Below are 27,295 nucleotides of genomic sequence, written 5' to 3'. Positions count from 1 at the left end.
ATAGACGATTATTTTTTTTGGACAATAGACATCTAGATTAAAATTCACTTTTCGCTTCAACCCAACTTTAAGGTTATGGTTTTAGTTCTATATATTATAGAATAGTCATGTATCGCATCGTATTATTGACAGTCTTCCGCGGATATTGATATGACAAATTTTAAAATTAAAACCAGTTATGTTAAACCGAGCCTTCGGCCCCTCGGACTTAACAAAACTGGTATTAATTTTATGATTTTTTTAATGTTCGTGGAAAATTGTCAGAAATACGATGTAGTACATGATTTTTCAGTATGGTTGATAACTGTTTCTAATCCACAGGATAATGATCGGATTCGAAGCCATACTGGAAAATAATATTACCTTTCTAGTCATTCTAGCATTCTCAGACTGTAGGCTTCGAACCTGAACATTTGAATAAATTTATTAGAATACAAATTATAATTTTTTTTAAATCGAAGCTTTTTTATAATTAAGTATCTTTCTTTCCGTCCGTCTGTAACGATTAGCTCTTTTAGACATGACTGTCCTATCGATTTCAAACTTTGCAGGGTGATCCTCTAAAAGTAAGGTACGATTTAGGAAGCTCTATAATAATTGTTGCATCTCTATAATCAAGTGCTAAGAATGTAAGTACTAAGTGAAAGTATGTACTTTAAAAGTATCCTGTATTTTAGCAGTTTTGCCACAAATTTACTTACAATTTTGTTCAGACGTATACATTTATATTCTGCCTATTTAGTTCTGACACTATACAAGTTGTAATGTTCGTTTGTCCTACTGTTTCAGAGCTTCAGAGCTTTTATGGATGTTGTCATCTTTGTCAATCTTTAATTGATACATTGATTAAATATATTTAGATATTTTAATATTTGTAAAAGATTGTACCTTATCAATATAACCAGCAAGTCTGTTGTTCAAACCTTGCATGGACATCTTTTCTTCCAACCTAATATACAATTTTATATCAATTCATTAAATTAATTATCTTTCAAAAATTTAAAAAAAAATTTTGAAGATATTGTTGTCATATAAACACAAAATTGTTGTTTGTTATATCAAAACGAGAATAATGTTGCTTATCAGATTTGGATGTCTACTGAAGTTGGAAAAAATGCCAACGTAAATTAGCATCTGTAATGCCATTCAACTAGTGGCATGCGGTGCGAATTGAGAGTAACAACATCCCACTTTATAAAAAAATATATTAAGAAGAATTGTTCCCCCCTTTTTCAGTCCAAAAAAAGTTTCCATCCTATTAAAAGTGTACTCAAGAACTAAAATTATTATTTTTGTTTTACATTGTGTCCTTTAAAATTCACTAATCTTAATACCTTGACATCTTGGAGACCATTGAAATCTCTGAAAGGGCCCCAATGCTAGCCGCGGACATGGCCGACATCATGGCTGGAGACCTAGTGCGGCTGGCCGGACGTGAGCTACGGTTACGTCCATCTACAGATTTGGAGCGCCGGCCTTAACAATCAGTTTATTGAGCAGTTTAATTAGAATATTTTTTTTTTTTTCTATTTTCATATTCTTTAATGTCAATTAGGGTTGGGCCGGATATCCGGTGTGGCCGGATATCCGTTCGGATATCCGGCCATTTTCAATATCCGGCCGGATACCGGATATTGAAACTATCCGGCCGGATATCCGGCAATATAATCTTTTATATTTTACAACAAAAATCTCTGTATTTTTAAATCTTCAATGGCTTTAATTTTCTTATTATTGAAGCTAGAAGAAAAATTTTTTTCTGAATATGTTTATGTTTATGTAAATTTTATATTATGTGATATAGACAGACTTACATAAGTTAATGATAGAGTAGACTTAATATTCAATTCAAAATGCAAACAGATTTTTAAGTATTTATTATATTGGATTAAATGCAGTTTTTGAGTAAATAAGATTATATATTGATACTTTATTTAGAAATGATTAAATATATTAATAAGTCAAAACTACTGATTATTTAAAGCTGGAAAGTTCTGAAGTAGCAGGATGTCTGTCTGTATATCAGGACACCAAGCAACAGGATGATCTGAAGTAGCAGGATGACTGTCTGTCTAATTAATACAAAGGTATTAATTAGCTGTATAACTCTGAAGTAGCAGGATGACTGTCTAATTAATACAAAGGTATTAATTAGCTATATAACTCTGAAGTAGCTGGATGACTGTCTAATTAATACAAAGGTATTAATTAGCTATATAACTCTGAAGTAGCTGGATGACTGTCTAATTAATACAAAGGTATTAATTAGCTATATAACTCTGAAGTAGCTGGATGGCTGTCTGTCTAATTATCAGGACACCAAGCAACAGGATGACTGACTGTTTAATTAATACAATGTATTAATTAACTATGCACTTTGAAGGGGTAGAATATTTGCCTATGCAAACTAGCTAAAGTAGTAGGATGTCTGTAAATAGCTGTATTGGTCTTAATAAAGACTCGAACCCAAACCAGATAATGTTCTGTGTTAGGACTCTCAATATCAACTGACTAACTAAATAAATGTTCTCTTAAATGTTCTCTTAAATGTGCTCTTAACTTTTACAGAGCAATAAAGAGTAAATGATGTTTCTACTTTTAAGCCAAAACTTAAAACTGAACTATACTACATTTTCCCCCTCCTGACGCCGTCAAGGCTTCACTAATCTGAATCTACATCAGCAGCCATTACCGCATTATCTACAGCAGCAGCTACAGAACCCTCTTCAGCAGGCACTGAAGCCTGAACCTCCAACTCAGCACCAATATCTGGAACGTCTCCCTGAACCACCATCACCTCACTGGCAGCCACCGCCCCACTAGTACTCCCAGCCTGTTGCAGCTGCCAAGGTACAGCAGGTAGATCTTTACTTATTTTGCGCCTGATCTCGCTGAATATATTTGTCAAATGTCTCTGAACTTCTGCCTCTTTCTGTGACATGTCTAAATTAACCCCCTTCACACTGGCCCCATGACTTGTCAAAGCATTTTCCACCTGTTGAACTACTGCTTCCACCTTTAAAATACATGTCACCTCTACTCTCAAATTTTTATTTTTAGAACCCAAATTATCTAACCCAACAGCAGGACGCTTGGCCACACCTCTTCCTGACCCTCCTTCGCCCTCCTCCAGACCACTTTGACCGCTCGGCCACCTGTCCCATGCATCAAGATTCACTTCCAAACCGTCGTTGCCAATATCATCATTATTCTTCAGAAACTTCAGAAACTCATCATTAAATTCATACCTGGGCCGCCCATCCTTATGCTGTCTTCTACTGGGACCAGCCCTATCATCCATTCTGTACACCACCTGCCGCCCATCCTTATGCTGTCTTCTACTGGGACCAGCCCTACTGGGACCAGCCTTATCATCCTTTCTGTACACCACCCGCCGCCTGTTGGTCCTACCATCCTCCAACCTCTCTAAAGACCTCTCGTGTTCCTCTTGCAACCGACCAGGAACCAGCCGATGTCTCTCTCTATCATCCATCTTTCCTGATAATTACAATTTCAATATTTCTTATATTTAAGACGACATTTAAAACAGATTACATTATACGAATCATCATATCAATTTTATGTCAGGGATGCCAAGGTACAAATCGAAAAATACCAAGAAAATTTCACACTCCAGCCGCGCCAATCACCACCATGACAAAATGCTGCCAGCTATCAGTCAACCATAATAAATGTACAAACCAATCCTTTCCACTTGATGATATATAGAAGTCAGCTGCAACAATAAAACACTATTCTCCTCCACTTTATGCATCCAGGACAAATTTCAGCTTGGCTGATGTAACCCACAAAAACACATCAGGAATATTTATTATTTTATTCAGGAATAAAATAATACAAATCCATCAAAAAAAAAATCTGAAAATGCCAATTTTTCCTCCTACTCCAATCCTAATGAAAAATGTGGAGAAATCGCCAACCAATTTTGGCCACCATGACTTCAGACGCCATATTTAAAATTAAAAATAATAAACAAGGTGATATTTGCAATTTCTACAGCCCAAAAATTACTGAAATGACACCTATCTTCTTGTGATCTGTTGTGAACCAGCCCAAAAACCGAACAATCAGAATCTCACAGTTCTGCCATTCCACTCTGTCATTAATACAGGTACATTTCAGCATCACATAAAAATGTAAAAGACAATTTCCCAAAACCAGACAAAGTAAAAATGTTTACCTGATTTTGATGGTTTACCACTATAACTCGATATTATGATATAATTGCTCACAATCTCAGTTCCAACTATCAACTGGACTTAACTTTTATTGTAGATCAACTTTCCAACTTACTAGCTTAATAAGCACATATTTGTTATTAAAATAATTAAACAATAATTTAATGAATCTCCATTATATAAACATATATATAAAACTTTTATATTTATTAATCTGCACATGTACGACAGGACCTCCTACTTGAGATTTAACATCCTCTTTGTATCCCATTTAGCTACTGACCCACCCATTTTAATCGTCACCACTTTTTCAGGCAAAGATAGCAAATGGAAACAACTAATCCAATGGAAAATTGACCTCATCAACACTCGTTCCAGCTTTAGAAACAGGTACTACAGACTCAACCGCCATCATATATTTAAAGGGAGATATTTCATACACAGTCCCTTTAAAACAGAATTCAACGTTGACTTGAATGATACATAATATTTTTTTATGTTCAATCCCTTGAAGGAGGGGGTGATTCCCAAAAGGCGCTAATTCATACAAAGCATCCAAAAACTTTTTGACCAAAATAAAAGGCCCACCGTAGAAAGACTGTAACTTCTTGGACACGTCACTCTTAATGCTTCCTTCTGTACTCTGTGTTTGTTTTGAACCTCCAAATATAGTTTGGAATTTGTTAAAATTCTCTTAATTATATCCTCCATATGTTTCAGAAATTCCAAATACGACCAAAAAACAAATAACCTGTCCTCGAGCTCTTGGAGCAGTTAATCACCAATGTTGCCACAGGTAATTTTTTTTTTTTTTTTTTTTTTTCAAATATTTCATGATTTTTGTCTACTCTTAAAGCTGCGTACAAATTTGGATTCTTGAAAGGAACTAAAACGGTGTCCACCCCCAATCCTTTCATTACCCCCTTTTTGTAACTCTGTCAGATCTCAAAGCCCGAAATAAATTATAGGTAGGTACAAAATTCTCCAAAATAAACCATAGGTAGGTACAAAATTCTCCAAAATAAACCATAGGTAGGTACAAAATTCTCCAAAATAAACCATAGGTAGGTACAAAATTCTCCAAAATAAACCATAGATAGGTACAAAATTCTCCAAAATAGCCTTCACTGCTGTCTCAGTCTTAGCATCAACTAGCTGACACGTAAATATATACCTGGAAAATAAGCTAAGCAGATTATGATTAAAACAAACTTAACCGTTTGTAATAATTAGTGAATCCCAAAAATTTCTGTAACTCCTTTCCTGTCTTAGGCTTGCCCCAATCCTTAATCCGTTCCAAATATGAAGGATTCATCTTCAATCTGGCGGCACTAATAATATGCTCCAGATAGTGGCATTCTCTAGTCAGTAAACCACACTTATCCAGATTCCATTCCAGGTTGCCCTGTCTGAGAACCGGAAACAACGTCTGCAAATGTTCTACATGCTCCTCTGGACTAACCGAAAACACAATCAAATCATCCAGGTAACGGATACAGAAACCATACATCCCTAGTGAAATGGATAACACCTTGTCCATCAAAGCACAAAACAAGGATGGCGCGTTGCAAATTTTAATAATCTTCGGTTTCAATTCTGGATTTTCCTTAATCATCTGATTTTCCTCTAACTTCAATTGTTGAATAATAAACTGTACTCGCTCATGCATTTTCTGTCCTGACAACTTTTCTGGTTTCTTTAACACATTTTTTGTTTTCTTACAGGTGGAATCCAGATTGTCCATGACAAAACAGTGCCCCATCTTCACATTTTTAAGCAAGGTAATAGGTTTTATCGACGCATCAACTACGTTAACTCCTCCTTTATCCCTGACAGAGTAGGTTCAGCCACTACCTGTTATTGTAAACAAGAATTAATAGGAACAGATTCCCCATGAAATTCAAATTTATCCACTTTCAAACAAATATTAATTTTATTTTTCTTCAGGAAATCAGAACGGAGATTCACCAACTTTCTGTAAACACAGCTTGGTTCCCACAAATCTAACTTTTAACTCAACATATCCAATAATATTAACTTTCTTTTAATCTACCGAATAGGCTGATAACTTAGCAGGACAGAAACCAATTTCATGTTTATCAAAAATTTCTCTAGATATTAAAGAATTAAAATTATTTCCTGTATCAACAATTCCTAATTCCTCCACTGTAATATCAGCTCCTGGTACAAAAACTCTAAATCCGCGCAAATAGACATTTTTCTTTCTTTATCTTCAAGACTTCACGATCCCTTTAAAGCCCTAGTAACTTCTGCCACCGTTCTGTCGGATTAAAATTTCAATGTCATGTTATAAATAATTAATGTATATATTTAATTAATTAACTTCAAATTTCAGATACAAAGCCATCACTCTACAACACAGCAGCCAGCCCTCCGCCATCCACCAGCCGCCATCATACTGATCAACATATTATATCATGCACAGCCTGCAGAACACCAGCCCCTCGTGACTAGACACCAAACTCCTTGCAACACAAGTAAGTACCCCTCAAAGGTTTAATATTCATTAAAACTTTATTTAGATACCTACCAAATTTTATACACAATTGTACTAAATGTATTATATAATATATTGTTCCCATTAACAGTTACTAGCACCTCCACACATTGATTAAAAAAAAACAAAAACAGAAACTTCTTCACAACATTGAAAGCCATTATCCGAATACAAAACAGCAAAAATTTTCAAATTTTACATAGCTTAAAAACTCAATTACACTAATATAACCTAGATATAATATATGTGAACAAAGAAACAATATATAAAATAAGGTTTATACATCGAATCAATCATCACACTACTACATAGGATATTGATAATTGAACCTAGCCATTTCAGCAATCATAGCCTCGTATTGTTTTTCATCTCTGCTTTTTTCAGAATCCACAGCCGGCCCCCTCTGATTGACTGATTTCTTCAGAAACTGCTCAGGTATCACCCGATTATTAGGCACTCCAGGCCCCTCTCCCTTTTCATTATTGACCGGAAAGAACTTAGCCTTGGTCTTACCTATGCGAGAATCAGGGGCAGGCGGCTTACCATCCCTCTTCTGCCAACAATCAGCCACTATATGTCCTTCTTTCCCGCAATACCAACAAATCATATTCTTAGCCTTCGAATTCAAAGCCCCAATCACATTCTCAACTTGATCCCAAGGGATATCATCCTTTCCCTCAATCCAAGCATTATTATCGCCAGTCCCGGTTCTGTCAGCCAAATTGGATACATGCACCTCACTAATCACAGGCCTAGATTTCACCTCCCTAGATTCTTCCAATTTCAACCCTTCCATAGCCTGAGAATAACATGACGTCACATTTTCAGGTGAAATGTGTCCAGAACGAGCCCAGCTGATGTAATGTTGACCTCTACGAATCAAATAAGTCAAGAATGAGCTATAATCCTCCAGGTAATGCATAGATTCAACAAAGTTGGCCATATCTCTAGCTAAATCTGTAAACATTAAATTCTTCGCCACATTGTTATAAAAATCACGCCAAGATTGTTTAGAAATATGACCAGGATGCATAAGTCTAAACAACCGTAATTTCTCATTAAAAAACACATCCACATTCTGACCACTCTTTTGTTTCAGGGCGTAGAAGAATTCAGTAGCCGATTCTGTATCTGCAAACGGTATCACCAACCTCCTTATCAACAGGTAATAACCTAAAGCACTCAGGGAGGCATTAGCCTCCGGAGTAATAAGCCTCCCCATTTTCTTTCCCTTGCACTCAAAAATCCTATTGTACAACACATCCTTGAAAAGCATGGGATCCTCCAATTTTGCGAACCGAGCAACCCTCCACAAGGACAAAAAATAATCCTCAAAATCAATATTTCCATCCCAAAATGGAGCGTCCCGCACAAAATCACTGTCCCACTTGACACCCCTTACCAGACAAAACTCCTTAAACTGTCCCTCTACAGTCTGCTGACTGACACTGCCACCAGCCACCTTTTTGTAAGCCTTAAGCACTTCAGCCCTTTCCTCGATTAAAGGAAATATATCCAATAACCGATTCTCATACTCGGTCAAACAACTCTCACGTACATTCATCCAATTACCATTACCAGCTGGACCCAAGAAATCTATCTGCGAAAACTTCAAATGTCCAGGAGCACTCTCTACCCTCTTAGCCTCGAAACTAGTAGAATCCGATTTAGCCTCCACACTCAATCGATTAATAAAAGATGCATTAAATGAATCATCCCCCATCGATTTAGCTGTAGCCACACTAGCCCCCAAACTTGTCTCATACAAGAATCCACCAATGTCGCCATCTGGTGGCAATTGAGCCACCTTTTTCTTGATAGTAGCCAAATCAACATCATAACCTAATTTCTTATGCTCATCTGAACTTTTGAACTCTTTCACCTTATTCTCCAGCCGTTTATTCGCCGCGGTTAACCGATCCACTCGGCTCTTAACAGACGTATGCTCTTTTATCATTGCCCTAACATATTTCTTTATACTTTCAGGCACAGCATCATTCTCCACAGCACCCAGAGCCGACTCCACTTCTGCATTAGCACCTGCACCAACATCCTCAGCCACAGCATCATCCTCCTCCCAATTTTCGGGAGTTCCATCATCATCCTGACTGTCAGTCTCCCTAGGACGCTTAGGCGGCCGTCCACGCTTGCCTTCATTTTTACCCCGCTCTCCTTTTTCTCCATCAGCCATATCCGAGCACTAGAACTAGATTCGCCGTGAAATTTAGATCAGAAGAGTTAAAGAATGAAATTCCACAGAAACCTAAAATATAAATCAAGTTAGAAATATAAAAAAAATAAAACAAAACTGTGAAAAATCCGAGATAAAAAAAATCTCAAAAAGTGATTGAATTCAAATTAAACACCACTTCCCCCACCCTTAACTCAGCAGCAGGTCTAAATAACACGTAGCACAATAAGACTGCGCCAAATGTGATATAGACAGACTTACATAAGTTAATGATAGAGTAGACTTAATATTCAATTCAAAATGCAAACAGATTTTTAAGTATTTATTATATTGGATTAAATGCAGTTTTTGAGTAAATAAGATTATATATTGATACTTTATTTAGAAATGATTAAATATATTAATAAGTCAAAACTACTGATTATTTAAAGCTGGAAAGTTCTGAAGTAGCAGGATGTCTGTCTGTATATCAGGACACCAAGCAACAGGATGATCTGAAGTAGCAGGATGACTGTCTGTCTAATTAATACAAAGGTATTAATTAGCTGTATAACTCTGAAGTAGCAGGATGACTGTCTAATTAATACAAAGGTATTAATTAGCTATATAACTCTGAAGTAGCTGGATGACTGTCTAATTAATACAAAGGTATTAATTAGCTATATAACTCTGAAGTAGCTGGATGACTGTCTAATTAATACAAAGGTATTAATTAGCTATATAACTCTGAAGTAGCTGGATGGCTGTCTGTCTAATTATCAGGACACCAAGCAACAGGATGACTGACTGTTTAATTAATACAATGTATTAATTAACTATGCACTTTGAAGGGGTAGAATATTTGCCTATGCAAACTAGCTAAAGTAGTAGGATGTCTGTAAATAGCTGTATTGGTCTTAATAAAGACTCGAACCCAAACCAGATAATGTTCTGTGTTAGGACTCTCAATATCAACTGACTAACTAAATAAATGTTCTCTTAAATGTTCTCTTAAATGTGCTCTTAACTTTTACAGAGCAATAAAGAGTAAATGATGTTTCTACTTTTAAGCCAAAACTTAAAACTGAACTATACTACAATTAGAAATCTCAAAACATAAATTTTGGCGGTGGCAGCAGTACTTGGCAGCTGCCAGCCGCAAACCGACGGTTGGCAGGTTAAAGGCAATAGATTTTATGAAATTGTAATATGCCATGAAGATATATAAAAAAGCCTAAGTTTAAAATTTGAAATCTTCAAGTAAAAATTTGCGGTCACAGGAACCGTTTAAAGATATCTGGAGACCTGGAGGTTTAGGACTTGCAGGATTATACCTGGAACCTGAAATCGACTTGAACACATATATTACATATGAGGATGTACGACTATAGGATATTTTAGTATTAGATAACATGAAATGCTTTGTTTAAGTAAAAAAATATTTTTACTTTTTACCTAAATGACCTTACCAGATTTGCTGGTATCCTGTGCCCGCCAGGAAGGAGGTATTAAAAAAATTTCAACTCTCAGTTATGTGTCATACCCATATTTCGAAAGTCACTCAGTTATAGCCCTTTACCTTTTATACACAGAAAATGGGATAGAAAAAAATCAGAGGGGGAGGGGGAGGCATTCAACGCCACCTCCCCACCAATCCTCCAACCGTTAGAGATTGATATTACAGATTGAGAGTAGTAATAGTTAATTAGATTTATTTACTAAGCTTTTTTTTGTCTGTAGCAAAGGATCTTGCTAACTGCTGAACTGATATGGTTCTCCTTTAGAGTGAAGCTTCTTATAAGTCCTAGGGTGGTTTTAGGCTGTTTAATTTTTATAAAAAAGTCGTTGTAAGGTTTTAAGTTATTTTTCTGCACTTTCATGTCCCTTCTAATATATATCCCTAGATACTAGGGACGCAGACGCTAGTATAATATAAAACACCAGTTTATGAAGAAATTTTTTTTGCGGGAATAGTCCCTTTCGTGGCAACGCCCCTTAAGGAGCAATTATTCGTATTTTCACAGTAGCGTATCTCCTATTTCTAGCCCCTCGCGGGGGACTCTAACCTTGCGGGGCCAGTTGCCTTACCCTGCGGGGAAATCACCTTACCAAATATAACCTAACCTAACCTAAAATAACCTATTAAAAGCAATTTAAAAAATAAAACGAATCTCCCTTAAGGTGCGTTGCCACGAAAGGGACTATATCCTTTTTTGATACTTTAATATGTAGTAATTTGGCCGGTTATCCGGCCAAAAAAATATCCGGCCCAACCCTAATGTCAATATTTCATTTTTTTCTTTTGCTATCTTTTTAAATCTTTCTATCGTATTTATGTATGAGTCTGTCTGTCTGTCCGTAACTCCGTGCGATCTTTCATCCAAATAACATATATTTATCTATACATATATCCGTTTAGACAACATACCTCTTTTTGCCTATCAAGCTATCTAGCGACAAAATCTTAAACTAATTTAAAATTCTTACTTTTTCTAACAAAATCTTCCTCATCTGAAGAAGCATATTCCGAGTATGCTCCTCTGTACTGTTGAGCATTCCATTCATCCTTTTGACGCTGCAGCTCTGCTGTCTAGATATATAAGAAAGAGTCATCTTGCGGATTTTTTTGAACTAAAATTAAACAAATTTTGAGTAAGCTCAATGGCATTGCTGAACAATTCTTTTATCAAAATTAATTGTCACCTAAAATGTTTGAAAAAAGGTATTTGACCAGCAATAGCGCTAGTTCATAATATAACCAACCCAAGAAAGCCGTCCTTTTGCTTCAGCAATTGCTAATCTTGTAAAATAACCCCCCTAGCGTGTTAATTATGAACTAACCTCCTCAAGAAGTCGTCTGTTTTGTTCAGCCAAGGACAATCTTTCTCTGTCTAGTTCTTGATCTCTCAACTCTTGTTCATATCTAAATATGGATAATTAATAATTAGATTTTAATAATAAAAAGAAGATTTATCATGAATATATGCTAAGCAGTGGTAAGAGGTAAGTAATTAATGTTGTGCAATGTATATTAATTTATTATCCATTATCTTATCCCCTACTATCCCTGGAAAATTACAATATTAAGTAGGTTGTTTCTTTTTGTCTGAAGCTAAATATTGAAATAACTACTGAACTGATTTAGTTATCCTTGTTAGGGAAGCTATACATAGGTCACAAACTGGTTTTATGATATTACTTTTTAGATTAAAGTTCGGGATGGTTTTAGTCTATTTTTCTGGCCACTCTCTACCCTCATTATATGAGTCAAATATCAAACTAAATATTTCTGATTAGTTTACCTTCTTTGTTGTTCAGCTTGAACCTGTTGTTGCCTCGCCAGCTCCTCTAGTTCACGTCTCTGCTCCTCTTGTTGACGAGCTATCTCAGCTTGCTTCAGCCGTTGCTCCTCAGCTTTTATTGCCTAAAAACGTTTGAATTAAATATAAAAGATGAAAAATTTGTTTGTCATAAAACGCTGAACTTTTTGTGTTTCACTTTTTATTTAACATGCGCATAATTTGTTAACAATTAAGAAAGGATCAGTTTGATAACAAGCTTTCTGGAAATTATCTAAATGTTTAGATTTTTTATCAAGATTTAGTGTTAGAAAAATTGTAATTGAAGATAATTATTAGCAAGTGTAATGCCTTGGATCATAAACAAGCTAGAGTCAACTAGGGTTGGTTGTCTTTAATACTTAGCTTGATCTTTGGGTCAAAAAGAATCTGTAGTTTGTTTGGATTTACAAAATTTGAGTCTATAAGCGTGTGGAAGGGGACGGGGGTATCAACAACCCTTATAATTAAATTATCCTTTTCACCTCAAGAAATACCCCCCTTCGCAAAATCCTGTTCAAACCAATATTTGAGTCAGTCTGCTAGTCAAAGTCATTGAATTTTATCACACCTGTTCCGCTTCCCATTGTCGTTGTTGTTCCAGCTGTACTTGTTGAATGCGCAGCTGCTCTTGACGCAGCTGTTCATCTATTTGATGTTGCTGTTGCTGCTGCTGACGCAATTGTTCCTCTTGCTGTTGCTGTTGCTGACGCTGCTGTAACATTTGTTTTTGCTGTGAAATCAGAGATTGGCGGGCTGGCGCCGGCAGAGACGCTAAAAAGATTTATTTCATGGTACAGGGTGTTTCAAGAGAAATGTCCTTTTTAAAAACTTAATTATGCATAGAAAATAAAACAATTATGTAAAATGCTTTATATTTTTGGAAAACCTATTGTGAAACATCTATGCTTCAAATATTTGAAAATGATTATTTCAACAAATTATGCCCTAAAAACCGGTTTTTCCAAAGGCCTTTTTTTCGAAGATTTATTGATTTAAAGGTTGTAAAATAATGCGCACCTTTTTAAAATTCAAATTGCGCAATTGTGTTAATAGTAGAAAAATGCAACATTTTTCTATTATTAACACAAGCCACGCAATTTGAATTTTAAAAATGTGTGTATTTTTTGCACACCCTTTAAATCCATAAATCTTCGAAAAAAAGGCCTTTGGAAAAACCCGTTTTTAGGGCATAATTTGTTGAAATAATCATTTTCAAATATTTGAAACATAAATGTCCCACAATAGGTTTTCCAAATATGTAAAGCATTTTACATAATTGTTTTATTTTCTATGCATAATAAAGTTTTTAAAATAGACATTTCTCTTGAAACACCCTGTATTATTAAATTCTTTGACTTTTGTAAAATGCTAGGATGACAACATCCAAAAAAGCAAAGCTCTGAAAGGCATACGAACATTTACACTTGTAGTGTCAGAACTGAATAAGCAGAATATTAATCTGCATAAGTCTAAACAAAATTGTAAGTAGATTTGTTGCAAAACTTCTTAAGTACAGAATACTGTTTGTACCTTGTTGTAATTGGAATCAGTATTGTTAATATTTACCTGATTTTGGTTGGGAAGGTGTGTGGTGTTGTACTGTAGCATATTGTATGTTGTAACTAGTATAGATGTTTATATTTACCTGATTTAGGTTGGGAAGGTGTGTGGTGTTGTACTGTAGCATACTGTATGTTGTAACTAGTATAGATGTTTATATTTACCTGATTTAGGTTGGGAAGGTGTGTGGTGTTGTACTGTAGCATACTGTATGTTGTAACTAGTATAGATGTTTATATTTACCTGATTTAGGTTGGGAAGGTGTGTGGTGTTGTACTGTAGCATATTGTATGTTGTAACTAGTATAGATGTTAATATTTACCTGATTTAGGTTGGGAAGGTGTGTGGTGTTGTACTGTAGCATACTGTATGTTGTAACTAGTATAGATGTTTATATTTACCTGATTTAGGTTGGGAAGGTGTGTGGTGTTGTACTGTAGCATATTGTATGTTGTAACTAAAACAAGAAAATAATTTCAAAGTAAGATATTTTTTTCTTTACCTTTCAAAAAAAAGGGATCGCAAATGTTTTTCAATCTAAATTATTTCAAATATTTTCCTTTTTAACATAAATATTAAGCATTGATTTTAAAAAAAATTAAGAAAAGTGTAATTAATGTAAAAGTTATGCTTTAATAGCTTATATGATTACAATTGTTGAGTCATTTCTGTTAGTAAAAGCTGAGCTTTTCCACAATTATTGTTGTTCATTTTAAGCTATTTTGATTTATCTTAAATTTGTATAATTATATGTTTGTATCTTAGAAATAATTGGGCATTGGTCTATTAACTTTATTTTGAAATGGAGATTACTATGACAATTTGTGTCATTTTTTATTAAATCAACTTAATAACGATGTTTTAATTTGTAAGTACGTCCATAATTTGAATTTTTAAAGACTTTAAACTTTATCCAGTTTGTTCAACAGTTAAAGCACTTCTTTTCTATAATTGCTATGGTTCGTTGAACAGTGGACTTTATGTTACGCTTTTGAGACGTTGTCATTCTTGTCTATTCATCATTTTCCTTTACAACCAGTAAAATCTTCTTTAAGGCAGTTAGATAAAAATAAGAAAATTAAATACGTTTCTAGATTTAATCAAATTCAAATTGCGAAACACAACTTGGTTGCGTAGTTTTTTTTTGTGCAAAAAAATGTTGGTAAAATTATTTATATTATTACTAAGTTTGTTATAAATGGCTCTGATTTTACTGGCCATACGAAAGTATTGAGCTATATTTATTAATTCTTGTTTGGGTTCATTCATTTAAACAGAATTCTTTCTAATTCTATTTTGATATTTTATTGACATTTAAGAAAATTGGTCAATTTAGATTTTTGGCAAAAACTAAGTTTTTCTTGCGAACTAATTCAATATAATTTGTAGGTATTGATTGTTATTTTCTTGCTTTCGGACATTTAGATTTTTAATAGATATTAAATCGATTAAACAAGAATGACAAAATTTAAAGCTTAAATAAACATTAAAAATTTAATAATATGGAGTAGCTACGATTCTATAAGAAAATATTTATGAAGAGTGATGAAATCATAAAAATAGATGTTCGTAACCTGGCCACTATAAAACTTGTTATGAACGTCCGTTGTTATGTTCTTATGAAAAAAAATATTCTTATAGACTGCATTAAGACCATGATAGCAAGAACGATTATACCCATAAGTAACGAATCAATATCAATAAAGGACAGTAAATCGGGAACTAGCTGTTAAAAAGTAGCTTCGCTACTAAAATTAAATATTAACTAACTTTAGCTGCGCTACTTATGAAAGTAATAATTATTGTTTAAAGATTAAAAGAAAGGAGTGGCTTCATATACCTACATTCTAAGATTACCTAGGAATAAAGGGATAGAGCAATTACTCTAAAATTAAATCTTCATAAATCCTATGTCAAAATTATTTTTTTAAATTTTATATTAACCCTTAACGGTCGGGGGGGGGGCGTTGAACGCCCCCCCCTCCGGTTTTTTCTATCTCATTTTCTGTGTGTGAGAGATGAAGAGCCCAAACTGCTTGACTTTTTAAGTATGGGTATGACACATAACTGAGAGTTGGAATTTTTTGAATATCTCCATCCTGGCAGGCACAGGATGCCAGCAAACCTGGCAGGGTCATCCAGGTAAAGAGCAAAAATATTTTTTGACTAAAACAAAGCATTTTATCATACCAAAATACTAAAAAATCCTCTAGTAGTACATCCTTATATAAAATACAGGTGTTCAAGTCACTTTCAGGTTCCAGGTATGATCCTGCAGGTCCTGATCCTCCAGGTCTCCAGAAATCTTTAAAAGGCTCCTGTGGCCGCAATTTTTGACTTAGAGACTTCAAATTTTAAACTTAAGCTTTTCTTACATGTCTACATAACGTATTAAAATTTCATGAAGATCCGCCGCCGTTTTCCCGCCGACCGCTGACTGCGGCGGCTGGCAGCTGCCAAGTACAGCTGCGGCCGCTGAAATTTATATTTTGATATTTCAAATGTAAAATTTACACAAAGAAAAAAATTTTCTAGAAAAAAAATTTTCTTCTAGCTTCAAAAATAAGAAAATTACAGCCGTTTGAAATTTTTAAGTAAAAAAGGACCTAAAAACAAAGGTTGTTAAATAAAAGGGTGAAGGAAGCGAAAATTGACTTAGACTTATAAAAGGTCGGAAATTCATTATCAAACAGAGGACTTGCACAAAAAAAATTAGCCCTCTAGCTCTAATAGGAACTGAGATAATAAGGGGGGGCGTTGAACGCCCCCCCCCCGACTGATTAAGGTGCGGCAAGGGGCCCGACTGTAAAGGGTTAAGTGAGATAAATTAATCTACAATTATTTTCTTGTTTTCAGAGAATTCTATTTAATGCCAGGAAGGTAGGGGACATTGGGCTGTTAATTACACTTGTACCCAAATGTTTATAACCACGTTTTGTAATGTTCATTTTCTAAATTTTGATTGGTTAGTCAAAACTAGAAGTGTTCAAACTTTCCAACCAATAGTTTTAATCTACAAAAGATGTAATCATGTGTGTATCCTCATTGGATATGTATATCAATTATCGTCTATTGTCTCATCCCTTTATCTCTGAGTAAAAACTTAATGATAATTGAAAGAAAGATTAAATTAACCACCTATTGTCCTACCCGCATATCCCTGGATTTTACCTATAGAGAAATTCTTATTTTGGGCCTCATTCATTTTTAAATAGTTCTAACAAGGATGAATAAATGCAAATGCATAAATATAAAGATTAATTTGAATTTGATAGTTTCTGTGCGCTTATAATATCAGTGTAAAGATAACATTTGCAATATTCATCTTTCATTAAAGGAGATACAATTTCTATGTTTCTTGCTAATATTGCTCTATGATTAGAGCAGTAAATTTTGAAAAGATTTAGTGGTTCTTTTTTATATCTCTTTTTTATGTCTTACCATAACAATTCGAAAAAAAAGGCATCACTGCTTTAAAAGTACTATCATTTTCAGATGTACTATGTAAATTTATATAAATACATAAATGTTTTATAGCATAAGATTTAGCTAGTAGTAATAAAAGTGCTAAAAGACTTTTGATCACGAATAGTAGAAATTTAGCCAATTTTAATTACTTTTTTCATTCACGAAACAAAACATTTATAAACTAGGTGTCCTTGTCTTTTCTCCATAATTTGAATTATAATATCGTGATTACTTGTGTTGTCAATTTCAAAGAAAAAATGGTAATTTTATGTAAGACTGATTCCTAACAGAGAGGTAAAGGGATAAATAAGCAAATTGATTATTAAATCCTTAATTTAAGATTTTTTTTTACATTGTCAATAAATCACAAAATATGACATTACCATAATAAGTTTATATAAATTTAAGCAATTGGTTGTTTTCTTATTCTTCTGTCAATAGATATTTAAGTTAAACCTAGAAATAAATGATTATTTTTTAAGCTGACTTACCAATTCTTATATCTTTAAAATCTCAATAGAAGGGGTAAAGGTGCTTTTTCTTGATTAGAGATAAAGACGATTAAGGTTTTGTGTTTATGAGAAAAATGTACCAACTTCAACATAAATATTTATGCTATAATAAATGAAATTTTAGATCATGGAAAGAAAACGAAGTAGCGGGTTTCGTCGTATTTTAACAGTAGCTTTTCATCCATGTTTAGCCCATGCGGGGCAATCATTACCATTTACCTAACCTAGCATACAATAACCTATTAAAGTTACTGTGAAATTACTTCGTTTTCTTTTCATGATCCAAAATTTTTAATCAGACTACAAAATATTTAAAAGTGTATGTATACTATTCTATACTTTATGAATGTGTAAATCAAAATAATAGTACCAAAATATTAAAAATCAACCAAAAAAGAAGAATGATCTAGTAAAATCAAGTTCAAATGTTTAAAGAGCATGAAAAGAATGTTTAAAATATTAGAAATATTTGCACAGTTTTTTATATAATTATCATAATAAGCACATCTGCTCTTTGATTTGATATGCCGTCAGTCAATCCCCTTAATAACAAAATAAAAATATGTTAAGCATCAATAGCTCATATTTTACCAACGCCCACAGTATTTAATTTTTTGAAAACCTTTTCTAAAGCTTAGTTTAGTTTGAAGTTGGACAATTTTAATATAAAATTTTGACTTCTCAATAAAAAAAAATGTATCAAGATTCTTTTAACAGGAAATGTAAAATGTTGTGTTCGTTTTAAGATATTCAGTACTTTTATTTTCTTATCTAGTTTAAAATATATAAACCATCCTATTGATTTCATATTTCAATTTTAAATATTTAAATTTTTGCTATTTTACTTCAAAGTGAATATTTTTTAAGAGGAAATGTTTGCCAAAATGTAATGATATTTTATCGAGCTTCTTTTGCTAAAATTATTATGTTTCTTGTTTCCTTGTAACAACTTGTTACGCTTGTAGCCATTGATCTTTATGATTTTGCATAATTTTTTTCACATTAAAACAGGTGTCAAATTTGAATCTTTATTATTCTTCTTAATAAATAAAATTTAAAGCTTTACGGTAGGTAATTTATGCTAAATCTTATATTTTAGAAGAGTAGCTGATATCTAACTCACTTCGTCCGTCAATTCAAAGTTGAAATGTTATTTACTCGGCTATTAGATAAGATAGACATTGGACAATATAAAGCATCAAAAGTATAACCATGTCTGTCTGTCCGTCCAGTCAAAGAAAAGATCATAACAACATCAAGAATCGTCTAGGCTCTTGTTTCATTTCATGGTCTTTACAGGGTTTTAAGCTATTTTCCTTTTTGTGAATACTCACCTTCTGTATAACTCAAAAAAATGAAGAACCAAATATTAAATGTGGGTTCTAAACCCCTCTCCCCCCAATTTGAAAATTAGCCAGGGATCTAAAGGGATAAGACAATGTTCGATGAACTGGTGTATATCAACAAATGGTGATAAACAAAATTTCTCCTTCTGTAAATTATAATAAGTTGTAAAAAACGTTTGGGCACTCAGCTTGATGAATTAATAAAAGTCCTTAAAGTTGTTTAGCCAACGAATATGAAATAATTAATATAAAACTTTGGGGACTAGTATAATAAACAGCACATTGCCCACTCCCTCCCTAAAATTACCTGTCTCCTGGTGTCTGGGGTCTGCTGTTTCCTCCCTGCTGCTGACCAAACTGGGTGTTCAAACTCCTGCAAAAATGAAAAAATATATTTTAATTTTATTTCTTGATAAATTTAATTACATAATATTTTGATAAATCCAATTCCTTATTTGCAATAAATTGAATATTGGATTTCCATTTTTTTTATGAGAAAATTTGTGTTACATGCATGAAGTTAGTATGTCCGTATGTACAATGTACATCAGTGTAGTTTAACCGGTAGCTCTTGTCATAAATTACCATGTTAAAGATGTCCTGTAGATTTTAAATTCTGTATTGAGATACTTGTAAAGATCAGGTACGATAATAAATATAGCATATTATATTTACAAAACACAAAAGGATTGCAAGCTAATAATACTTTTACAAGGTTGAGATGATACTTTTACTTTTTTCCAAAATGTATTGATGTAAAATCACATATTTCACCGTGGCAGATATCTTACCTGGCAGACCCAGATCTAGAGAGTGGTGGCTGATTTGTATGAACACTTAGGAAGTTATTATCCTGGGCATCTAAATAAAATACAATTTCATACAATAATAAATATAACTGTTTAATGGCAATTGAACTTTCTTTATTTATAAAAGTCTCGGCTGTTAAAGCCTTTTTTTTATGAAGTTTATAAAAAAAAACATAATCTTAATTGCAACATTTTTCTGTGAACTTTAGAAAAAACAGCCGCTTTTGAAATCTTTTTTAAAAATAAAAATGAAGCCACCAAATTTTGGTCAATCCGCCGTGATTTGAAAATTGTTAAGCAACAGACGGCATTAATTTAACATTCCAGACTGCCCTAATCTAACCTTCTTTAACAATTCGCATATATATATTTAGTATAGCTGTATGTACAGATAACTGCCTGCCACCCTCTTCAAAGGACCTTTTTCATCTGTTTGCTTTTGTTTTCTGCTGCATACTTGGCTGTGTTAATATTTCCGACACTATTAGTTGATTTTCAAAGACCCAATTGAGAGTCGACACAGGTCCTTGGGATGGGGTCGTACATTTATTTAACCCCTCTCCTTTAGTGTTTTACTTTATTATTATTACCTTGTTGTAAAAGATCAGGTTGTTTTCTGCCAATTGTGACATGCAAACTTTTGCCAGATTTCTTGATTATCTCCACTGCGTCGTTTACATCTCTAAAAAAAAAGAAGGGTTATCCTATTACATAAGGTAGCACAATATTTTGTGTGTATCTTAAGATCACATTAACCACTGAACCGATTTGGTTCTCCATTTTAGAGGACCTTCACATAGATCCTGAGGTGGTTTTATACGATATGCTATATTTCAGCTCTTTCTATTCTTTCAAATACAGAGCCCCTAGATTTTTCGCCATTCCTTTTCCCTGATACCCTTTATTAAAAACACAAAAAAAATCAAAATTTTCTACCTTGGAGATTTGTTATTGATCTTCAAAATTTTATCATTCTCTCTCAGCCCAGCTCTAAAAAAAAGATTGATTATCAATATTTGTAATATCATAGCTACTCTATAATAATGAACGTTGTCTGTACTGTACTGATAGACCCAGAGCTGGATTTTAGAAATTTAAATGTTATTGGTAACACTAAAACGTTTAGGTAAACTCAGCTAAATAGTTTGAGTGCATGCATGCTACAAAAATACACATTTAATATGTTCTATCCTACATGTGGCTAGTTTAATATACATTAATGTCTCCTATCTTTTAATACATAAGCACTTTTAAGGTGAGTATTTTTTTAAAATGGATAAATTTACCTGTGAGAGTTACCGCCAGCAACAATTTTAGCAACAAAGATTCCAGTTTCATGAGCCTACAAAATATTTAAAATTTTACAAATAAACTTTTATTAATCTTTAGTGGTATAGTAATTAGCTACTCTATAATATAATCTATTTGTTAGTAATTCAAACATCAAATATATTGGAGGATTTCTTTACTTAAAGTCTGGATAATTCAAAAGCAACATAAAACGCACTTGTGGATAGAAGTATCCTTGTTTAAAGTATTTCTGTACAATAGGTTGGGGATATAAAAGAAGTAAAATAGTCGAATCAATGTAAAATATGGAGAATGGTTTCAATAAAGTTAAAGGATAAATAAATCAAATATATGGGTATAGGGGAGGGTGGTTCTTTTTGCCCAAACCCTGCGAGGAGCCTTAATACTTCCATTCTAGATGTTAGCGCCCTTTGAATTCATTGATTAGATCTTTTAATTGGTTCAAATAGTCAATTGTCATAAAAAGGGGTGCATATGAATGAAAAAAACTGTACTGTGCGCTAGAAATAAGCAAAAAAGCACATAATTACATATTGGCAAACTGTATGTTTGATTGTTGACAAACAGTCGGAAAAATTCAGACACATGTTGTTTTCTGCAACATACATAAATATGTTAGTTTTAACAGCTTTTTATCATGCTTGTTGTCATGCAGTTAAAAAAAATAAAAGTAGCGCAGCTTAATCGATTATAGGCAAAGAAAGATAAGTCTATCATGCATAAAAATTTAGTTTGATATATGTTATTACTATGTGACTTTTGGAATCTTTTGCAATTGTTTAAAAAAGACGAATGCGGATAAAAAATCTGAGATTTTTTATACTCTAGGCAAACACGTTAAAAAGAAATTTTGAAGCAATCTAAAATACTTTTTGTTGACAAAAAGAACAATTGATATTTGTAGCAGGTTTCATCGTATTTCCACAGTGGCTTTTCTCCTACATCTAGCTCCTGCGAGGGGTTCGAAATCTACTGAGAAAATACGACTAAACCCGCCACTACGTTTTCTTTCCATGATAAAAAAAACAAGTAAAAATGTTAAAGTAAAACTTACAGGAAATTTATCAAGGCCTCTGTGAATCAATGAAAGTCCGAATCCTTTGCTTCCACGATGAACTAAAATCATAAAATAATTAATCCTCATATAATACTAACAGACTTGTTAAACTCTGGACCGATAACCTTGAAATAAAAATGTATCAAAAGGGATGAGATAATAAAGGATAAATTGATGTACACCATCAATTATGATAAACAAAATTACTCCTTTTAGAAAAGTTTACAAAACTTTAGAGACCAGCAAAATTTTTACATTTTAATGTCCCCACCCTCCCCGATAGATTGTAGAAAAGAAAAAGGTTTTTTTAATTTTTAGAAGCTTCTCTATAACTAGTTTATTCTGTACCTGATACATTTATTGTGTCCATATTGAAATATCTATACTCGCATTTTACTTATACAACTCTGAAATATTTAGAAAAATTAATAAACATACAATAAGAAGCATACCGTAAAAGTTAGGTATACGTATCTATTAATATATATACATATATAAATTGAAACTCTAGATAGGAATACTATTATCTGTCAATTTAAAGGATAAACGAGGGTTTCCCTCAAATTATTTGGTTGAGCAGAAATACCCCTCCCCATCCCTTATTTTAACACTGTTTAAATAAGAATTTTTTTTAGATAATGTTTTATCTGATTCCTCCATCAGTTATTTGCAATGACAAACTAGAATTAGACAGCAGAAAAGAGTTGGTGAGTACATAATGGTTTTTATTTAGTTTTGGTCCTGCAACAAACTTTCTTATAGCAAATGTTACTTTTTATGCTACTCTTCGTTTTAATCATTTAGTAGGAAGCAAAATTCTTGACAATATGTGAAGCCTTTTATAGTGCCTAATATAAAGAATGACGTCACACAATACAAATGACCATTGATAGGCCATTACACAGACTAAATTAGCAATAGCCCAGCATCTACTAAAGTGGTTTTGTTTCTTTAGAAATGTTGCATTGACATGTCGTTAATTTTCAATACGTCTTTTTTGTGACGTATTTAAAGAAAATGACTTATTAATATGTCTTTAATTGTTTTTTATTTGCCATTATTTTTCTTAAAAAAAGAAATTACAAATTAATGCCTGATTAAATATAAAAATTATGGTTGTTTCAATGCGTCATTTTGTATTTTTTCCACATATTAATATATATGTGTAGAATTACATATTTATGTGACAGTAAATAAAATAAATAATGTTGAATTAAAACGTCCTTAATTTGTAATAAGTCATCTTTATTAATTTAATAATTTATTAATATATTACTTACATATTACATATTAATTCTGCAGTAAATAAAATAAATAATGTAGAATCAAAACGTCCTTATTGTGTAATGTGTCATCTTGATTAATTAAATAATTTTCAAGACACTTTTTCAGAGTTCAGAAAAAATTCTGACATAAATATTTTTAAAAATTTTTTTCTTCTTAAAAACTAAAAGTTTGTAACATAAAAATAAAATCAAGAAATCTATTATTTTTATTTTTAAAGTTAAATTTTTCTTATAAAAGGACAAAAAAATTTTCTGAACTATGATCCCCATATAAATATTATGAGTATTTAGTTGTTGTTAAACCCTACAAACAAACATTACAATTTATAAGTAATTTAATTTGTGTGAAGAATAAGATTTACTTAATAATAGAACTTCGTTCGTAAATGTGATGAGAGAATGAGTTAAATGAATTTTAAAAACATTTTTCCTTCTCTTGTTGCATAATTTCGAAAGGAGATCATAATCTACGACAAATCATGAATATAAGTTTTACAATGTTGAGGTAAGAAGTTAGCTTAAACAACTTTGGGGACTTTAGTGAATTTCAATTGGTTTTATAACTTTAAAGGTAAGAGTTCTATTTTACAGTTAGGGAGTTGAATCCATTTTTATAGAAGCAGAAATATAATCTATGATTATGGTTTGGACCCTCTAAAACTGAGTCTACCTTTCCACTTTTCCCTCTCTTGGTGAAGATATCTTCAACGCCGATACGATTTTTGAAATGTAAGATTCTACTTTCCCTTCTCTTGGTGAAGATATCTTCAACGCCGATACGATTTTTGAAATGTAAGATTCCACTTTCCCCTCTCTTGGTGAAGATATCTTCAACGCCGATACGATTTTTGAAATTTATGATTCCACTTTTGCCTCTCTTGGTGAAGATATCTTCAACAAGAGAGACAAAAGTGGAATCTTATATTTCAAAAATCGTATCGGCGTTGAAGATATCTTCACCAAGAGAGGGGAAAGTGGAAGGGTAGATTACAGTTTTAGAGGGTCCAAACCATAATCATAGATTATATTTCTGCTTCTATAAAAATGGATTCAACTCCCTAACTGTTTTATATCAATCCTATTATATTAATTAGTAAACGTTTTTTGTCTGTCCCAAAGGATCTCGCTAACCGCTGAACCGATATTGTTCTCTTTTACAGTGAAGCTTCTTATAGGTCCTGGGAAGGTTTTTAACTATCTTTTGGGAGGATTCTACACCCCCCTCCCCCCCAAAAAAAATATTTTTTAAAACTTTTTTGAAACCCAAATTTAAAATGGGATAAGGTCAACTTGTCTCCCTCCTACCAGTGCCCCTAGAGGCTTCTAACCAATCTGTTCCATGATATTTTGTATGTTGGTCGGTTGGTTAGGCAATAAAAGGCAGAAATTTAGAAATATATAAAAAAAAAGATTTTCTCGTTTCCTGATTAAGAGTGAGGTCTTATTTTTTTCCTGTGTACATTTCTCATATTCAAGCATCTAGATTAATTGCAATTTTTATTAAAATAATCCATTTTTATTTAACTCAAATCAATTTCTAATTATTAATTAATTCAATGATTTAATTAAAAAAATATTTATTTAATTCAATATAATAATTGTTTAATATTAAATCTAATATTTTATTGATACACATTAAATACCAATTTTGGCGGCCATATTGTTTTTTTTTGACGTTTTACAGTAAAAAAAATGACGTTTTGATATGTCTTTATTTAAAATAATATGTCATTTAATATTTTTGTTATTTATATTTTTTAGTGACGTTTTTTCAGAGTTAAGGCCGCATTTTTAGGATTTAATAAAATATTATTATTTTTTAATTAATATTTAAATTATATTGCGGCCATCTTGTTTTTCTGGACGTTTTAAAGGAAAAATTGACGTTTTAATGCGCCGTTATTTAAGATAACATGTCATTAAATTCAAAATATTGTTATTATTTATATTTTTTTTTGTGACGTTTTTTTAAAGATAACGACGTATTTTTGGTACACAAAACGTCCTTTAAAAAAATATGAAACGTCATTTGTTTAGTAATAAAAAAGTTACGTCATTAAGGACGTATTAATGCGACATGTTTCTTAAAATAATGCGATAAAAGTATATGCTGGGAGCAAGCTAGTATAAATTTTAATTGACCAATGGTAGGCCAGTATGAAGTATTTTTTTGTAAGCACTATATGAAGCTTCAACTTCTGTGACTTTTTAATGTCATTTAAAATTTAAAACACCTTTTAACTAAAAGTCAAATGGAATTAATTAAATTGAAACAGAAAATTCTTATTAAATTACTTAAAGATTTTTAAAAAAAGATTAATGCTTGACGAATCTTTAAACCTATTTTGTATTCTTATGACTTAATATCTATAGAGAACTTTTATCTTAGGTTTTCCTCATATGATAAATCCATGTACCTAGACGTTAAAAAGAAAAAGAAGGAAAAATTGTCAAAATTAGGAAAAGTTTAAGTCTGAAAAAAGGTGTGTTGAGAATGTTAAAAACTAGTATAACTATATATCTAACTAAAACTCAAGTAAAGTAACAAGCATTAAGGGATTAATAAAGATTAACTTTCACTCTAAAACTTTTTTAAACAATCATTTTAGATTTCTACATAAAATAAGAAGAAAAGGGTTATTTTCAATCTCTATTTAACACTTTAAAGCAAGAACGATTATTTACTTTTGTAGGTTAACAATAACAAGTTACCCATATTTAAAATGTAATACAAAAATGTTGTAGAAATGCTTCAGATAGATTCAGTAAATGTAATATATGAAAAAATTTATCAGAGATAAAGGAAAAATTTAATGTATTTCTAAATCGAATAAAAAAACAAAGGTAGGTATAGAGTCAGACCATTTAAGTAAATGCTTTAAAGAGAATAGTAAACATTTGGTTATAGTCCCTTTCGTAACATCGCACCTTATGGGGCGATTCTTCGTATTTTTCACAGTAGCTTTTCTTCTTTTTCTAGCCCCTGCGGGGCCAATTACCTAACCCTGTGGGGCAATCACCTAACCCAATATAACCTAACCTAACCTAACCTATAAAAAGTCATTTTAAAAATACGACGAATCGCCCCTTATGGGGCGATGTTACGAAAGGGACTATTTCCAAACATTTTTGTCTAAATTATGGCATGACAAATCCCTAAGTTCCTGCAAAGAAGAAGAAGCATGCCATGAATTGTAATTTGAGCCTGTGCTTATTCAAAATCATCCCTGCACTCCACACCTCTTTGTTTCAACTTTAACTTTAGGATACAAGATAGTTTTTCTTAATATAAAAGAAAGCATAATATTTTTACATATTAAAATTTCTTCGACTATAAGGTAAATCGCTGAGAATAAAGACCTTCTCCAAAAAGTTATCAACTCAAACCTTTTTTGGAACAAAGTATAAAGGATAATTAATTTACCCTACCACCCGTACCCTTAAAAAATTTCTCATAGAAATATTTGATGGAGGTACGTTAATCTTTCAAATTTTTTAGATATTTTGAAAATTTATCCTTTATCTTTAAGGTGTAACTAACAGTACATATAAACATTTCAAACCTTATATGTGTGTGAACATTTTATTTATTTCTTGAAATTCAATGACATTACACTTGCCAATCTAAGGATGTTGTCATTTGCATTCCATCATATTTTTAAAGCGAAGCTTTTTTATAATCACGGAAGGTTCTTATACGGTCCGTCCGTGGCAATTA

The 27,295-nt window shown here is 32.4% G+C and overlaps 1 protein-coding gene and 1 long non-coding RNA gene across 5 annotated transcripts in view; one reads left to right on the top strand and one right to left on the bottom strand.

Moving 5' to 3' along the window:
- The window catches only part of LOC145325269 (uncharacterized), a 32,948-nt gene extending 10,248 nt beyond the window's left edge, over window positions 1–22,700 (bottom strand). The window contains exons 1-15 of one of the 4 annotated variants that reach the window (XM_080168212.1): window positions 22,640–22,700; window positions 22,289–22,350; window positions 21,210–21,265; window positions 20,860–20,913; window positions 20,514–20,605; window positions 19,906–19,975; window positions 19,422–19,487; window positions 14,032–14,087; window positions 12,797–12,999; window positions 12,190–12,311; window positions 11,729–11,810; window positions 11,375–11,477; window positions 1,335–1,476; window positions 889–949; window positions 364–405 (exon numbers count right to left, since the gene is read on the bottom strand). In XM_080168212.1, the coding sequence (XP_080024338.1) occupies window positions 364–405; window positions 889–949; window positions 1,335–1,476; window positions 11,375–11,477; window positions 11,729–11,810; window positions 12,190–12,311; window positions 12,797–12,999; window positions 14,032–14,087; window positions 19,422–19,487; window positions 19,906–19,975; window positions 20,514–20,605; window positions 20,860–20,913; window positions 21,210–21,265; window positions 22,289–22,350; window positions 22,640–22,661 (1,233 nt within the window). In that variant the 5' untranslated portion in view covers window positions 22,662–22,700. Of the gene's footprint in view, window positions 1–363; window positions 406–888; window positions 950–1,334; window positions 1,477–11,374; window positions 11,478–11,728; window positions 11,811–12,189; window positions 12,312–12,796; window positions 13,000–13,794; window positions 13,851–13,873; window positions 13,930–14,031; window positions 14,088–14,189; window positions 14,246–19,421; window positions 19,488–19,905; window positions 19,976–20,513; window positions 20,606–20,859; window positions 20,914–21,209; window positions 21,266–22,288; window positions 22,351–22,639 lie in introns of all 4 variants that reach the window. The other 3 variants (XM_080168210.1, XM_080168213.1, XM_080168211.1) reach the window with 3 other exon arrangements.
- LOC145325270 (uncharacterized) lies at window positions 4,936–6,319 on the top strand. Its single transcript, XR_013881423.1, has 4 exons — window positions 4,936–4,995; window positions 5,599–5,685; window positions 5,924–5,980; window positions 6,147–6,319. It is a non-coding gene; the product is annotated as an uncharacterized LOC145325270 (long non-coding RNA).
- Window positions 22,701–27,295: the final 4,595 nt, after the last annotated feature.

Source organism: Acartia tonsa, chromosome 7, assembly GCF_053477335.1.
Source record: "Acartia tonsa isolate MP-2025a chromosome 7, ASM5347733v1, whole genome shotgun sequence".
NCBI lineage: Eukaryota > Metazoa > Arthropoda > Copepoda > Calanoida > Acartiidae > Acartia > Acartia tonsa.
Note: the sequence above shows the minus strand (reverse complement) of the source record. Positions and strands in the feature narration are given on the sequence as shown.